General features: G+C 42.2%; 1 protein-coding gene across 1 annotated transcript; it reads right to left on the bottom strand.

Annotated features, from left to right (window-relative positions):
* Nucleotides 1-14756: 14756 nt before the first annotated feature.
* LOC105704308 (homeobox protein Nkx-6.1) lies at nucleotides 14757-15273 on the bottom strand (the record flags this gene model as incomplete). Its single annotated transcript, XM_023433826.1, has 2 exons — nucleotides 14757-14895; nucleotides 14955-15273. Coding segments are annotated over 2 exons (458 nt in total), but the record flags the coding sequence as incomplete, so codon positions are not given.
* Between the last annotated feature and the right edge of the window lie 473 nt (nucleotides 15274-15746).

The following is a 15746-nucleotide window of genomic DNA, read 5'->3' on the forward strand; positions in this document are numbered from 1 at the left end:
AATATAATTCGACCCAGCTGTCGATATAAAAACCAACGTCGGCAACGTAGGCATTTAGAAAAATCTTCTCCATCGACGTCGATCAAGTTCCTCGACGTGTTTCACTTCACCTTAAATCCGATTCGCTCTTGGTAAGATGAAAATAACCGCGAATTCCGGATTATTCCCCGGGACGTCGAGTCTCGCGATCGTTTCAGGAATGAAATTTCCTGGGCGGCTCTTCGCCGATTAATAATCGCCCCGACCCCCCGCGTCTCCTCTTTATCATTCTTTTTCCCCATAATTCAGTTATATTGCCCTCATATTTCCAAGACGCGCTCCTAACAAAGTATCAAATATTCGCCGGCATTTCCCGCCGCGGGGGCGGGTAATGCGGGGAAATGCGGGGAAATTCGAGGAAATGAGATCTCACGGTGGCGGTTATAGGGCGCTCCGCGGAGGGGAGAGGAAAGGCAGGGGGAAAGCTTGGAAAGCGGCAATAAAATGATTTCCAAAGCTGCCCGTTTCCGGATCGCTCTCTCTCTCTCTCTCTTTCCGAGCCTCGAGTTGCCTCTGTTAAGGTGAAGTGAAACACCCTTCAAATCAGTCGATTCGAATACAACACTTTTTTTTAAGGGTATTAGACCAAACTGTCCAAAACTTTGACACATTCTGNACCCAGCTGTCGATATAAAAACCAACGTCGTCAACGTAGGCATTTAGAAAAATCTTCTTTATCGACGTTGATCAAGTTCCTCGACGTGTTTCACTTCACCTTAAAATTTCCGATACGCGAAATCGTGATTTCGATTTCGGTTCGATCCGAATTCGGACCACGACGAATGGACGATCGCGAGTTTCGAGCTCAGAGGGAGAGAAGATATTTCGGACCGAGGAATGCCAGAGCGGCTCCCTTTGATCGTCAGACAAAGTTGCAGGGCCAAGAGGTAGTTTCCCGCCGATCCCGCAGCTGTCTGTAGCCAACGTCTGGATTTTCAACGATTCGCGAGGGATCTCGTTGCAGATTTTCCATTTCGATACTGCAAACTCGCTTAAGGTGAAGTGAAACCCCCTTCAAATCAGTCGATTCGAATACAACACTTTTTTTTAAGGGTATTAGACCTCCTGGAACCCGCTCGAATTTCTGGACAAACTTCCCAAAAGTTGGATATCAAGTAANAAATCCAAATTTTGAATGTGCCAGGACAATTCTTAGATGATCAGAATGTGTCAAAGTTTTGGACAGTTTGGTCTAATACCCTTAAAAAAAAGTGTTGTATTCGAATCGACCGATTTGAAGGGTGTTTCACTTCACCTTCTTTTTTAAGATGAAGTGAAACACGTCGATTAACTTGATCAACATTGATAGAGAAGATTTTTCTAAATGCCTACGTTGCCGACGTTCGACGCTATTTTGGTTCTGGTCTAGGCTGAGTTAAAAAATTTGTTTACAAAATCCAAATTTTGAATGTGTCAGGGGAATTCTTAGATGATCAAGATGTGTCAAAATTTCAGGCGATTTGGTCTAACACCCTTAAAAAAAAGTGTTGTATTCGAATCGACTGATTTGAGGGGAATTCCACTTCACCTTAAGAGATTATTTGGAAAAATTCAAATTTTGAATGTATCAGGACAATTCTTAGATGATCAGGAGTGACGTGTCAAAGTTTCGGACAGTTTGGTCTAATACCCTTAAAAAAAAGTGTTGTATTCAAATCGACTAATTTGATTACAGTTAAAAATTTTTTTCAAAAAATCTAAATTTTGAATGTGTCAGGACAATTCTTCGATGTGTCAAAGTTTCGGGCAGTTTGGTCTAATACCCTTAAAAAAAAGTGTTGTATTCAAATCGATTGATTTGAAGGGGGTTTCACTTCACCTTAAAATTGGCGACGGTAACGATGAATAATCGCCGGATGGTCCGGATGGTCCGGATATCGATATCGCGCCGTCCCGACCGCCGAGGGCACCCTGCGGCTACTTATCGAGAGGTTAATTGGAATCGGAGGAAATCTCTCTTCCGTTCCTCGCCCGGGCGAGCGCAAACGCAAATTTTATTACGGCCCGCTCGTGTCCACTTCGTTAGGCACCACTTTGTTTATCATTCGCGAATATTAAAACCGCCTCCGCCCAATTTCACAATTCCGGGATTATTCGCGCGATATTAAAAGGGACGCCGTGGCCGCCATTTCGTCCGCGGGCGGAATGTTATTAAACACGGACAACGGTGTATCGTTCGAGATAACATCTCGCGTCCGAGCTGCCCCCCTCCGGACGTTTCTAGAATGCAATCGCGATAAGGATTAATCGACTGATTTGAAGGGTGTTTCACTTCACCTTAAGGTGAAATAATTCAAATCAGTCGATTCGAATACAACAATTTTTTTTAAGGGTATTAGACCAAACTGTCCGAAACTTTGACACATCTAAGAATTGTCCTGACACATTCAAAATTTGGATTTTCTGAAAAAATGTTTCAACTGTAATCAAATTAGTCGATTCGAATACAACACTTTTTTTTAAGGGGATTAGACCAAACTGCCCGAAACTTTGACACGTCACTCCTGATCGTCTAAGAATTGTCCTGACACATACAAAATTTGGATTTTGTAAACAAATTTTTTAATTCAGCCCAGATAGAACCAAAATGGCGTCGAGCTCTCATATTTCGATCAATATACAATTATTGAAGGCTCTGATGTGAGAATCGAAAGGGTCAGGAGGATTTTACAATTTAGAACACTCTAGTAATCGATAAACTCGCATTTGAACGGGATAAAGGCAAAAAAGGTGTTGTATGCGCTTCTATGCCAAAACGATGGTAATACGAGGTCTCGGAGTGAAAATTTAATTGACCTGGAAATCACAGATGGCGCAGGGGGTCCCTCCGCAGTCAATTAGGGCCCCAGAAAGCACAAACCCAGAGGATTTCTGGACTTTTACTTCGATTTCTTTATAATGATTGTACGAAAACGACAGGTGGAGTACGCCATTTGGTACAATACCCAATATAATTCGACCCAGCAGTCAATATAGAAACCAACGTCGGCAACGTAGGCATTTAGAAAAATCTCTTTATCGACGTCGATCAAGTTCCTCGACGTGTTTCACTTCACCTTAATCCCGAGAAGAAAAAAGATTCCCCTACGGTATCCGCGGATAAATCCGCCATCGGGAAATCGCGATAAAAATAGACGATATCGCGTCCGGAAAACGCGCCTCTCGCGTCCCTCTCGCCCCGTTCACCCCGGGGGTGGAAAAAATCTGATACGCTTTCCGAGGGCGGGACGGGAGCGGAGCGGAGCGAGAGCCCACAAAGGCAGTGGGGCTCTTTTGATTCGCGAGCTAATTGGAATGCCAGGGATGCCTAGGACGGGGTGGGAGGGGACTGGAGGGGGCGGGGCGGCGGCGACGGCGGGGCGGGGCTTACACTCCGGGGGTGGGGCGCGCCACCGCGATATGAGCGCGCTCGTGACTTTTACCGGCCTTACTTTTCCTGCGAGCTCTATTTCTCCCCCTTTAGGGACGCGGGGCGACCGATCGTTCCGATAAATCCGAGCAATTGGTGTTTTTAGATTTAATCGATAATTATGCAAGGATGGATTTGGCAGAATTTAATTGAATTGGAATTCCTGGCGTGGAGAAACTTCGCGTCGAGTCGCTACAATTAAGGTGAAGTGAAACACGTCGAGGAACTTCATCGACGTCGATAAAGAGGATTTTTCTAAATGCCTACGTTGCCGACGTTGGTTTTTATATTGACAGCTGGGTCGAATTATATTGGGTATTGTACCAAATGGCGTACTACACCTGTCGTTTTCGTACAATAATTATAAAGAAATCCAAATAAAACTCAAGAAATCCTCTGGATTCATGCTTTCTGGGGCACTAATTGACTGCGGAGGGACCCCTTGCGCCATCTGTGATTTCCAGGTCAATTAAATTTTCACTCCGAGACCTCGTATTCCCATCGTTTTAGCAAAGAAGCGCATACAACACTTTTTTTGCCTTTATCCCGTTCAAATGCGAGTTTATCGATTACCAGAGTGTTCTAAATTATCGTAAAATTATCCTGACCCTTTGGATTCTCATATCAGAGCCTTCAAGAATTCGATATCGATCGAAAATGAGTGCTCGACGTCATTTATCAACCTTAAGGTAAAATGAAACATATTCAGAAACTTGATCGGCGTCGATAAAGAAGATTTTTCTAAATGCCTACGTTGCATACGTTCGTTTTTATATCGACAGCTATATCGAATTATATTGTGTATTGTACAAAATGACATATTCCACCTGTCGTTTTCCTACAATAATTATAAAGAAATCTAAGTAAAACTCCAGAAATCCTTTGGATTCTTGCTTTCTGGGGCCCTAATTGACTGCAGAGGGACACCCTGCGCCATCTGTGATTTTCAGATCAATTAAATTTTCACTCCGAAACCTCTTATTACCATCGTTTTGGCATAGAAGCGTATACAACACTTTTTTTGCCTTTATCCCGTTCAAATGCAAGTTTATCGATTACCAGAGTGTTCTAAATTATCGTAAAATTCTACTGACCCTTTCGATTCTCATATCAGAGCCTTCGATAATTGTATATCGATCAAAATATGGGAGCTCAACATCATTCATCGATCTTAAGGTGAAGTGAAACATCGGTGGACCCTCTGCGCCATCTATGATTTTCAGATCAATTAAATTTTCACTCCGCGACCTCGTATTCCCATCGTTTTCGGAAAGAAGCGCATACAACACTTTTTTTGCCTTTATCCCGTTCAAATGCAAGTTTATCGATTACCAGAGTGTTTTAAATTGTCCTGAAATTGTCCTGACCCTTTCGATTCTCATTAGAGCCTTCGATAATTGCATATTGATCGAAATATGAGAGACCGACGCCATTTTGGTCTAATGCCCTTAAAAAAAAGTATTATATTCGAATCGACTGATTTGAAGGGTGTTTCACTTCACCTTAATATCCCCTAATATGCGGTGATTCCTGTCCAGTTAAACAAATGAGGGCAACTCGTGAACTATCTCGATAAATAATACCGTTGATTTGATAAAGACATTAAGCTTAATCGTACAAAGCGTAGGTGCGTCGGGAATTAATATTTAATCGAAAGCTTCCGGCTTTCCTCGATTGTCCTCGACTACCTCGCGAATGCATAAGCAAAAGGAAACCCCCCTCGAAGGTCTACCCCTTCCCTTCCCTCCCCTTCCCTACCGATGACCATATCCTCCGTTCTGTTAAGCGGAGAAAAAAAATCAATGTTTTGGCCACCGACCTTGCGAGACAAAAGTTTCCATCCGAGCTTAAGGTGAAGTGAAACACCCTTCAAATCAGTCGATTCGAATACAACACTTTTTTTTAAGGGGATTAGACCAAACTGTCCGAAACTTTGACACGTCACTCCTGATCATCTAAGAATTGTCCTGACACATTCAAAATTTGGATTTTTTGAAAACAATTTTCAACTGTAATCAAATTAGTCGATTTGTATACAACACTTTTTTTTAAGGGTATTAGACTAAACTGTCCGAAACTTTGACACGTCACTCCTGATCATCTAAAAATTGTCTCGACACATTCAAAATTTGCATTTTTTTTTTTTAAATTTTTAACTGTAATCAAATTAGTCGATTTGTATACAACACTTTTTTTTTAAGGGTATTAGACCAAACTGTCCGAAACTTCGACACATCTAAGAATTGTCCTGACACATACAAAGTTTGGATTTTTCAAACGAATTTTTTAACTCAGTCAAGACCAGAACCAAGATGGCGTCGAGCTCTCATATTTCGATCAGTATACAATTATCGAAGGCTCTGATATGAGAATCGAAAGGGTCAGGACAATTTTATGACAATTTAGAACACTCTGGTAATCGATAAACTCACATTTGAACGGGTTAAGGGCAAAAAAAGTGTTGTATACGCTTCTATGCTAAAACGAAGGGAATACGAGGTCTCGGAGTGAAAATTTAATTGACCTGAAAATCACAGATGGCGCAGGGGGTCCATGGATGTTTTACTTCACCTTAAGATCGATGAATGATGTTGAGCTCTCATATTTCAATCGAGATACAATTATCGAAGGCTCTGATATGAGAATCGAAAGGGTGAGGACAATTTTACAACAATTTAGAACACTCTGGTAATCGATAAACTCACATTTGAACGGGTTAAGGGCAAAAAAAGTGTTGTATACGCTTCTATGCTAAAACGATGGGAATACGAGGTCTCGGAGTGAAAATTTAATTGGCCTGGAAATCACAGATGGCGCAGGGGGTCCCTCTGCAGTCAATTAGAGCCTCAGAAAGCACGAATCCAGAGGATTTCTGGAGTTTTACTTCGATTTCTTTATTATTATTGTACGAAAACGACAGGTGGAGTACGCCATTTGATACAATACCCAATATAATTCGACCCAGCTGTCAATATAAAAACCAACGTCGGCAACGTAGGCATTTAGAAAGATCTTCTTTATCGACGTTGATCAAGTTCCTCGACGTGTTTCACTTCACCTTAAGCGGAGAAAAAAAAAATCAATGTTTTAGCCACCAACCTTGCGAGACAAAAGTTTCCATCCGAGCTTAATTGCGTTGATCATTCCCTCGTGAAAATGTTTCCTGCTTCCAAACCCTTCAATTTCTATTCCCTTTTTTAAACACCGATGCAATCGCTGCAATGAGCATTTCATTTTTACTATGTCTAATACCATTGAAAAGCGAGGAATATCAAAGAACCGCGTTTCTCTTTTTAAGAGAAAAAGGGTGCAGTGGGAGCTTGCCAACCTTGAGTTACGACATCTGGATGGAAGTTTATTAATAATTAATAACACCTGCGAAAGCCTCCAAGGATGTTCGTAATTAATTCCTCCGAATGCGTGTCTCGATGCGACAAAATAAAAATCCAACGTATATTATTGGATTGTTCGGAAAGTAATTTCGATTTTTTTTTAATGAAAATCAAAGACGATTTTTTTATAGCGAATAAATATTTTATTGAATTATATATTGGCCATTCCGGTCCGATACCTTTTGCCATCTTTCTGGCAGGAGCATGATTCCACGCTCATAAAATGTTTGCTTTTTGCTGGCAAAAAACTGATCCAGGGGATTTTTCACCTCCTCATTTGAAGGAAAGGTTTTACCGTCTAGAAAATTTTGTAGGGACCGGAACAAGGGATAATCGGAAGGTGCCAGATCTGGAGAATATGGTGGGGGTGGCAGGATATCCCATCCAAGCTGTGGAAGCTTTTGGCGAGTTAAGAAACTTGTACGAGGTCTCGCATTATCTTGGCGAAACGCTACACCTTTTCTATCGATCGATGCCGGTCTCTTCCGTTTAAGTGAATCATTCAATTTGTCCAGCTGGGGACAGTACACTTCGGAATTGATCGTTGGGTAGTTCGGTAGAATCTCAAAAAAAAAAACGATTCCTTTGAAATCCCCCCAAACGGATACCATCACCTTTTTTTGATGAATTTCGGCTTCGAAGTTCTTTGAGCCGGTTCATCTTTTTTACTCCATGACCTCTTGCGGGTAACATTGTCGTGGACAACCCATTTCTCGTCCCCAGGGATGATGCGCTTCAAAAATGGATCATTTTCTTGACGTTTGAGAAGCAAATCACGGACGTCAATGCGATGACACAAATTTCTTTCCGTAAGAACACGAGGAATCCATATGTCGAGCTTTGAGATTAAACCTAGGCGTTTCAAATGATCACGAACGCTCGAATTCGATAAATTTAATCTCTCAGCGATTTCCCGAGTTGTTATTCCCCGGTTTGCATCAATTAACGCCTTTATCGTGTTTTCATCAGCTTTAAGTGGCCTTCCAGAACGTGGGGCATCTTCGATATCAAAATTCCCGGATGGAAATTTTGCAAACCAGTTTCGACCCTGTTGTTCCGTCGATACATCTTCTCCATACACGTCGGCTAATTTTTCTCTCGCTTGAACAGCATTTTCCCCTTTTCGGTAGTAAAAAAGTAAAACATGCCGAAAATGCCGCATTTCACTTTCCACATTTGAAAGGGTACCACCCAAAAACCACTGCGTAGAATCAATGAAACTTTTTCCCAAGCAAGCCTTGCTAGATCAGTCGTCAAACTATATAATGATTATGCGTCTTAAGTGTGAAATTGGCCGTGAAAAAAAAAATCAAACTTTTTCCCAAGCAAGCCTTGCTAGATCAGTCGTCAAAGTATATAATGATTACGCGGCTTAAGTGTGAATTTGGCCGTGAAAAAAAAAATCAAACTTTTTCACAAGCAAGCCTTGCTAGATCAGTCGTCAAACTATATAATGATTATACGGCTTAAGTGTGAATTTGGCCGTGAAAAAAAAAATCAAACTTTTTCACAAGCAAGCCTTGCTAGATCATCTGTCAAACTATATAATGATTATGCGTCTTAAGTGTGAATTTGGCCGTGAAAAAAAAATCAAACTTTTTCCCAAGCAAGCCTTGCTAGATCAGTCGTCAAACTATATAATGATTATACGGCTTAAGTGTGAATTTGGCCGTGAAAAAAAAAATCAAACTTTTTCCCAAGCAAGCCTTGCTAGATCAGCCGTCAAAGTATATAATGATTATGCGTCTTAAGTGTGAATTTGGCCGTGAAAAAAAAAAATAAAACTTTTTCACAAGCAAGCCTTGCTAGATCATCTGTCAAACTATATAATGATTATGCGTCTTAAGTGTGAAATTGGCCGTGGAAAAAAAAATCAAGTCCTCTGTCGGGAAGCAACGAAATTACTTTCCGAACAACCCAACACAAGGATGTACCGAAGCGATGAGACGTACATTAAATATTAAGTATCTAGGAAAGGTTAAACCTACGGTTTCAATAGTTTATTCTCAGCGACATAGATGCGTAATCCTATATCGATATCACGTATTTACAGGTCATGTTTACGCAGGTCGAACTCGATCGAAGATCGACTAACCCTCTCCGATTATGTACACCGATCCAAAGATCTTTCCCCTCAAAATTCCATACATTTATAAAAATATATATTACACAAGTGTCGTAGAAAGGGCTGAGAGAGTGCGAGAGTGCAAGAAGGGTGCAGAGGGTCCTCGAAGTAGTGCTCTTCTATCCGCCATAGAGTTCTAAATCCAGTAAGTAACGTCAGAAACGAAGAGAAATTCCCGGCGACTTATCGGTAATTTCCCCCAAGCCTTTTGTTATCGAGAAATTATGAGAATTGGAATTTTTCAACAGAGCGAACGAGAGGTTTCGATTAGCTACAGAGAAACATCGTAGAGGGGAATTTCCGTTGTACAATGGCGGACATGAATGCCTCCCCTGCAGATATGGCATCGCCTGTGCAGGATGTGAGGGCATTGATGTCTCCCAGTGTACAAAAGGATACGTTGAAAATTGATGTTGTAATTCGCTCTTATTCGTTGTTCCGTCGTTCCAAATCATCCGAAAGGAAAATTTGGTATCGTTAGGAATCGTGCAATGAAAGGGTCAAACAACTAACTGGACTGTATGTAAATGCAATGGCGGACATGAATGCCTCTCCTGCAGATATGGCATCGCCTGTGCAGGATGGGAGGGCATTGATGTCTCCCGGTGTACATAGAACGACCCTTTAATTAATGCTCCTTATTATTTCGTGAAGTCGTCAGTGGTTATATATGGTAAAAAAAAAGAACCTCATGTACAATGGCGGACATGAACGCCTCCCCTGCAGATACGGCATCGCCTGTGCAGGATGTGAGGGCATTGATGTCTCCCGATGTACATAGAACGACCCTTTAATTAATACACCTTATTATTTCGTGAAGTCGTCAGTGGTTATATATGGTAAAAAAAAAAAGAACCTCATGTACAATGGCGGACATGAATGCCTTCCCTGCAGATATGGCCTCGCCTGTGCAGGATGGGAGGGCATTGATGTCTCCCAGTGTACATAGAACGACCCTTTAATTAATACACCTTATTATTTCGTGAAGTCGTCAGTGGTTATATATGGCAAAAAAAAATAACCTCATGTACAATGGCGGACATGAATCCCTCCTCTGCAGATACGGCATCGCCTGTGCAGGATGTGAGGGCATTGATGTCTCCCTGTGTACAAAAGGATACGTTGAAAATTGACGTTGTAATTCGCTCTTATTCGTTGTTCCGTCGTTCCAAATCGTCCGAAAGGAAAATTTGGTATCGTTAGGAATCGTGCAATGAAAGGGTTAAACAACTTCTAACTGGACTGTATGTAAATGCAATGGCGGACATGAATGCCTCCCCTGCAGATACGGCATCGCCTGTGCAGGATAGGAGGGCATTGATATCTCCCAGTGTACAATGGCGGACATGAATGCCTCCCCTGCAGATACGGCATCGCCTGTGCAGGATGGGAGGGCATTGATGTCTCCCAGTGTACGTTCTCCATAACCAATAAAAACCTCCCATTCGCTTATCACAGAATGAAATATCAGTTCGTTTGAAAAAAATCGCATGGAATTTCCCGTGAAGTTGTACATACGTGAATATTTTTCGCTGGAATTAAATACGACCCTAAAATCAATATTTTCTAATAGTAAATATCACTCTTTAGCTTGAACTTTGAAATTAATTGGAAAAAAAAAACGTTATTTAAACGAAGAAACCTAAAGTATAAATAACAAAATTAACGTTCTCTTAAATTCTCAATGTTCCCGGTAACTTACGGTATGTTTCACAGTTACCTTCTGCAATTTAATGTTACCGAGAGTTTTCGAACTCTACATAGTTCATGCTCCACTTTTCTATCTATCGGTAATATGTTTTACATAAGAGTCGTCCTGTAGAAAAGTTTACAAGAGGGGAAGAAGTCTTCATCTATCCCTCGTAATTTATGCTTCACCCTTTACCCTTGGGGAGTCCTTGGTCCTATCTATGGAACCTTATCCTTATCGCAGGACATTTATATTCCTTCTTGCAATTAACACTAGGTTTACGGGCGTTTTATATATATACCTGTTTCTACGAGCATCCGTCAAATTGACGGGCAAACGAAAACACGGATTTTCTTTCAAAAATCGATTCATTGAAATTAAGTCCGAATTTAACAACCCTAGGCTTTGCGTTTAAATGAATGATTAATAAGTAAAAAGTCCTTTTTTAAAAATTATCACGGAAATTATTGGAATGCGCGCCCTCTCATCCTCGGAGTCGGAACTAGAAAGAATGCGCATCCTTTCCTTGCCACGACACCCTTTCAAGAAGTTTTCCTCTTCCCTATCCGAAGATCCTTCCATCTCTCCACTTTAAATGCAAACTTTCACTCTCATCTTCGCCTTACACTCCCTGCAACGAAGCAAATATATATGGATTGTTAATGAAATTAGCTAGTCCGTCAATTTGACGGGTTTCGTAGAGATAGGTATACCACATACAGATTTTAATAATTAGAAGGCTTAGGAAAAAATAATTCCGTGTACAAATTCCTTGGATGAAATGATTAATTTACGATACAAAAATGGTTAAAATTAACGCCATGGTTTTTTCGGTATTTCTTTTCCAAGTTTGAATTCCGTCAAATTGACGGGTCCCGTAAACCTAGTGTTAAATCCACTTATTCTGACATTTTCTCTGTCACGTACAGGTTTTCCTTTCTAGATTAATCCCTACGATCTCCTGGAATCGTTGCGAGGTTCTCGATATCTCGACTTGAATCGATTTCGACTCATATCGATCCAACGAAGATTCTTCAAGGATCCTCGAGCCTTTCCCAGGTGACGTTAAATCAGCCGACGCGATGTCGTCCCCTGAAAAAAATATTCATGGGTATGAATTGATTAAAAAATATTATTTAGAGTTAATAACGTACACTATAATAATTTGTCAAGGACTCTCACCGACGGGTCCACCCTCTACGACGTTCCCGTAGTCCTGGCAGACGCGATTGGTCTTTCCAAGGCTTCCTGGAAGGAGATCGGTCGACCCGGCGCAAAAACTGCACCCGAGGAGACAAAATGGCGTCCACTTCCGGTCCGAAGTCGCGTCCTTGTCCTCCGTACCGATCCAAAGGACTTCCGGACATGTCCGGAGACTTTGTCGACCTTCTGGGAGGCGTTGGAGCATCCTCTCGTTTCCCATCTCCGCGTGATGACACCTTGACAGGGGAATTTCACGGAACTAAGGTTAAGGTGAAGTGAAACACCCTTCAAATCAGTCGATTCGAATACAACACTTTTTTTTAAGGGTATTAGAACAAACTGTCCGAAACTATAACACATCTAAGAGTTGTCCTGACACATTCAAAATTTGGATTTTTAAGGTGAAGTGAAACATCCTTCAAATCAATCGATTCTAATACAACACTTTTTTTAAGGGTATTAGACCAAACTGTCCGAAACTTTGACACGTCACTCCTGATCATCTAAGAATTGTCCTGACACATTGAAAATTTGGATTTTTTTAAAAATTGTTTAACTGTATTCAAATCAGTCGATTCGAATACAACACTTTTTTTTAAGGGTATTAGACCAAACTGTCCGAAACTTTGACACGTCACTCCTGATCATCTAAGAATTGTCCTGACACATTGAAAATTTGGATTTTTTTAAAAATTGTTTAACTGTATTCAAATCAGTCGATTCGAATACAACACTTTTTTTTAAGGGTATTAGACCAAACTGTCCGAAACTTTGACACGTCACTCCTGATCATCTAAGAGTTTTGTCCTGACACATTCAACATTTGAACTTTTCAAAAGAATTTCTTAAGGTGAAGTGAAACCCCCTTCAAATCAGTCGATTCGAATACAACACTTTTTTTTAAGGGTATTAGACCAAACTGTCCGAAACTTTGACACATCTAAGAGTTGTCCTGACACATTGAAAATTTGGATTTTTCAAAAGAATTTTCTAACTCAGCCCAGGCCAGAACCAAAATGGCGTCGAGCTCTCATATTTCGATCAGTATACAATTGTCGAAGGGTCTGATATGAGAATCGAAAGGGTCAGGACAATTTTACGACAATTTAGAACACTCTGGTAATCGATAAACTCGCATTTCAATGGGATAAAGGCAAAAAAAAAGTGTTGTATGCGCTTCTATGCTAAAACGATGGGAATACGAAGTCTCGGAGTGAAAATTTAATTCACCTGGAAATCACAGATGGCGCAGGGGTCCCTCTGCAGTGAATTAGGGCCCCAGAAAGCATGAATCCAGAGGATTTCTGGAGTTTTACTTTGATTTCTTCATAATTATTGTACGAAAACGACAGGTGGAATATGCCATTTGGTACAAAACACAATATAATTCGACCCAGCCGTCAATATAAAAACCAACGTCGGCAACGTAGGCATTTAGAAATTCTTAACTTCACCTTAAGGTGAAGTGAAACTCGTTTTTCTGGAGTTTCACTTCGATTTCTTTATAATTATTGTACGAAAACGACATATAGTGTACGCCATTTGGTACAATATCCAATATAATTCGACCCAGCCGTCAATATAAAAACCAACGTCGGCTACGTAGGCATTTAGAAAAATCTTCTTTATCGACGTCGATCAAGTTCCTCGACGAGTTTCACTTCACCTTAATCTTAGAAAAGGCGACCTTTACCTTTCTCGCCCGGAGTCTGGGAGGTCCTTGATCCTCCTGCAGGACTTCCTATAAACGCCTTCGTCTTCTCCGTCCAGGAAGTCCCCTTGCGAGGACGGGGGGGAGTCCTGGGTCTGGATTCCAAGGTCTCCATTGGATAAACGTCCTCTTGGAGGGTGCGCGTCGACGGTCTCCAGTCCCCCGAACCCGAAGAATTTTACCGAGTCACCTTCGGCGCCCTCGAGGTGCTCTTCGGGAACCCCACCTCGCAGGTTTTCACGATCGGTAATGTTAGTCCCTCCTGATAATTTCCGTAGCACAACTCGCGCCGAAGTCAGACATTATGAGCGATGATTTTCCGAGTGATTAACGATTTATATTATTCTAGGGTGCACGACGAATCATGGAGTCCTCTTCCGTGGTCGAAACGTCCTCTTCGTCCCTTTCCTCCATTAGCTTCGAGTCGGTCCTCGACGTTTGGAGTTTACATTCTTCCAGGGTGCACGACAAATCACGGAGTCCTCTTCCATGGTCCAAACGTCTTCCTCGTCAGTTTCCTCCACTGGCTTCGAGTCGATCCTTGACGTTTTGAATTTATATTATTCCAGGGTGCACGACGAAACATAAAGTCCTCTTCCGTGGTCGAAACGTCCTCTTCGTCCGTTTCCTCTATTAGCTTCGAATCGGTCCTCGACGTTTTGAATTTATATTATTCCAGGGTGCACGACGAAACATAAAGTTCTCTTCCGTGGTCGAAACGTCCTCTTCGTCCGTTTCCTCTATTAGCTTCGAATCGGTCCTCGACGTTTTGAATTTATATTATTCCAGGGTGCACGACGAAGCATAAAGTCCTCTTCCGTGGTCCAAACGTCCTCTTCGTCCCTTTCCTCCATTAACTTCGAGTCAATTCTCGACGTTTCGAATTTATATTATTCCAGGGTGCACGACGAAACATAAAGTCCTCTTCCGTGGTCCAGACGTCCTCTTCATCCATTTCCTCCATTAGCTTCGAGTCAACCCTCGACATTTCGAATAATTCCCGAGTACCGGAAATACCCGATGTCAGGGACCCGCGTCGAGTTTGCTTCCGACCTGGTGGGTCGTGGGGACAGAAAGCGTAAGTCTACCTGGCACTATTTCGAGACCCGTGCAGAAGGTGCCCTAGGAGGTCGATACCGCGATAGAGTATGGAGAAAAATGTGCCGGAGGGATTCCTTAAAGTACGACTAGGTTAACCATCCTTGGTTCTCTTGGTTCTGGAAGCACACCCTGGCCCCTGCCTCCCCCTCCAGAGCCTCGTAGATGCCTCCAAGATGCAGCAAGGAACTGCAGCAAGGTACTGCAGCCAGGAACTGCACCAAGGAACTGCACCAAGGAAGTGCAGCAACGAAGTGCACCAAGAGCGGAAACGAGACAGGGTTCACCATCCGCAATTCTCGTTGCTGTCCTCGTGCTCCAAGCGTTCCTGCTGGTGCAGCTCGTGCAACCTCTGGCTCTGCTGCTCGTGGTGGAGCTTCCTCCACTTTATCCTGCGATTTTGGAACCACACCTTGACCTGTGCCTCGGTCAGGCTCAACGCATGTGCCAGGCACAGTCGTTCGGGCCCCACCATGTACTGCTGTCGGGCAAACTCGATTTCCAATCGCTGCAACTGCTGGGCAGTGAAGATCGTCCTGACCCTTTTAACTTTTCCACCCTCGCAGGTGGAGCTCGAGGAGCCGTTCTTCGTCGAGCCTTCCTGGCCTGGAATGAAACGGTTTACGCGTCTTTTTTATATCCCCGATTGGAATCCTCCAAAGAGAGGAGGAATTATCATCCCGGAATAATTGAGAAGAGGAAACAAGCCCGCGCTGTGATTACGGCTAGTACTAGTAACTAACCCCTACTTTTAGGTTATAACTCCCCCGGGAACATTAAAATACTTCTTGGACATTATTTCGGACAATCTTCCCCGTCAGGGAATAATGTCCAAAATCTGGATACTTTCGCCCGGGAAATTTACGTCACTTTTCCCGCAACTTATTATTTTCGAATCTTCCGGTTCCTAACCCAGAGACATGCGGACAATGCACCGTATGCGCGTACGGTTTTTATTTTTTATTTGGAATATCAAGTTGAAAAATTAAATAACCGCTTTTAACCCTTTCGTTACCTTGGACGAGATATCTCGCGATCCAATACTGGCCGATTAACGCTTTTGACGAGATATCTCGCGA

This window comes from Orussus abietinus, unplaced genomic scaffold, assembly GCF_000612105.2.
Source record: "Orussus abietinus isolate OABI.00-Male unplaced genomic scaffold, Oabi_2.0 scaffold573, whole genome shotgun sequence".
Lineage (NCBI taxonomy): Eukaryota > Metazoa > Arthropoda > Insecta > Hymenoptera > Orussidae > Orussus > Orussus abietinus.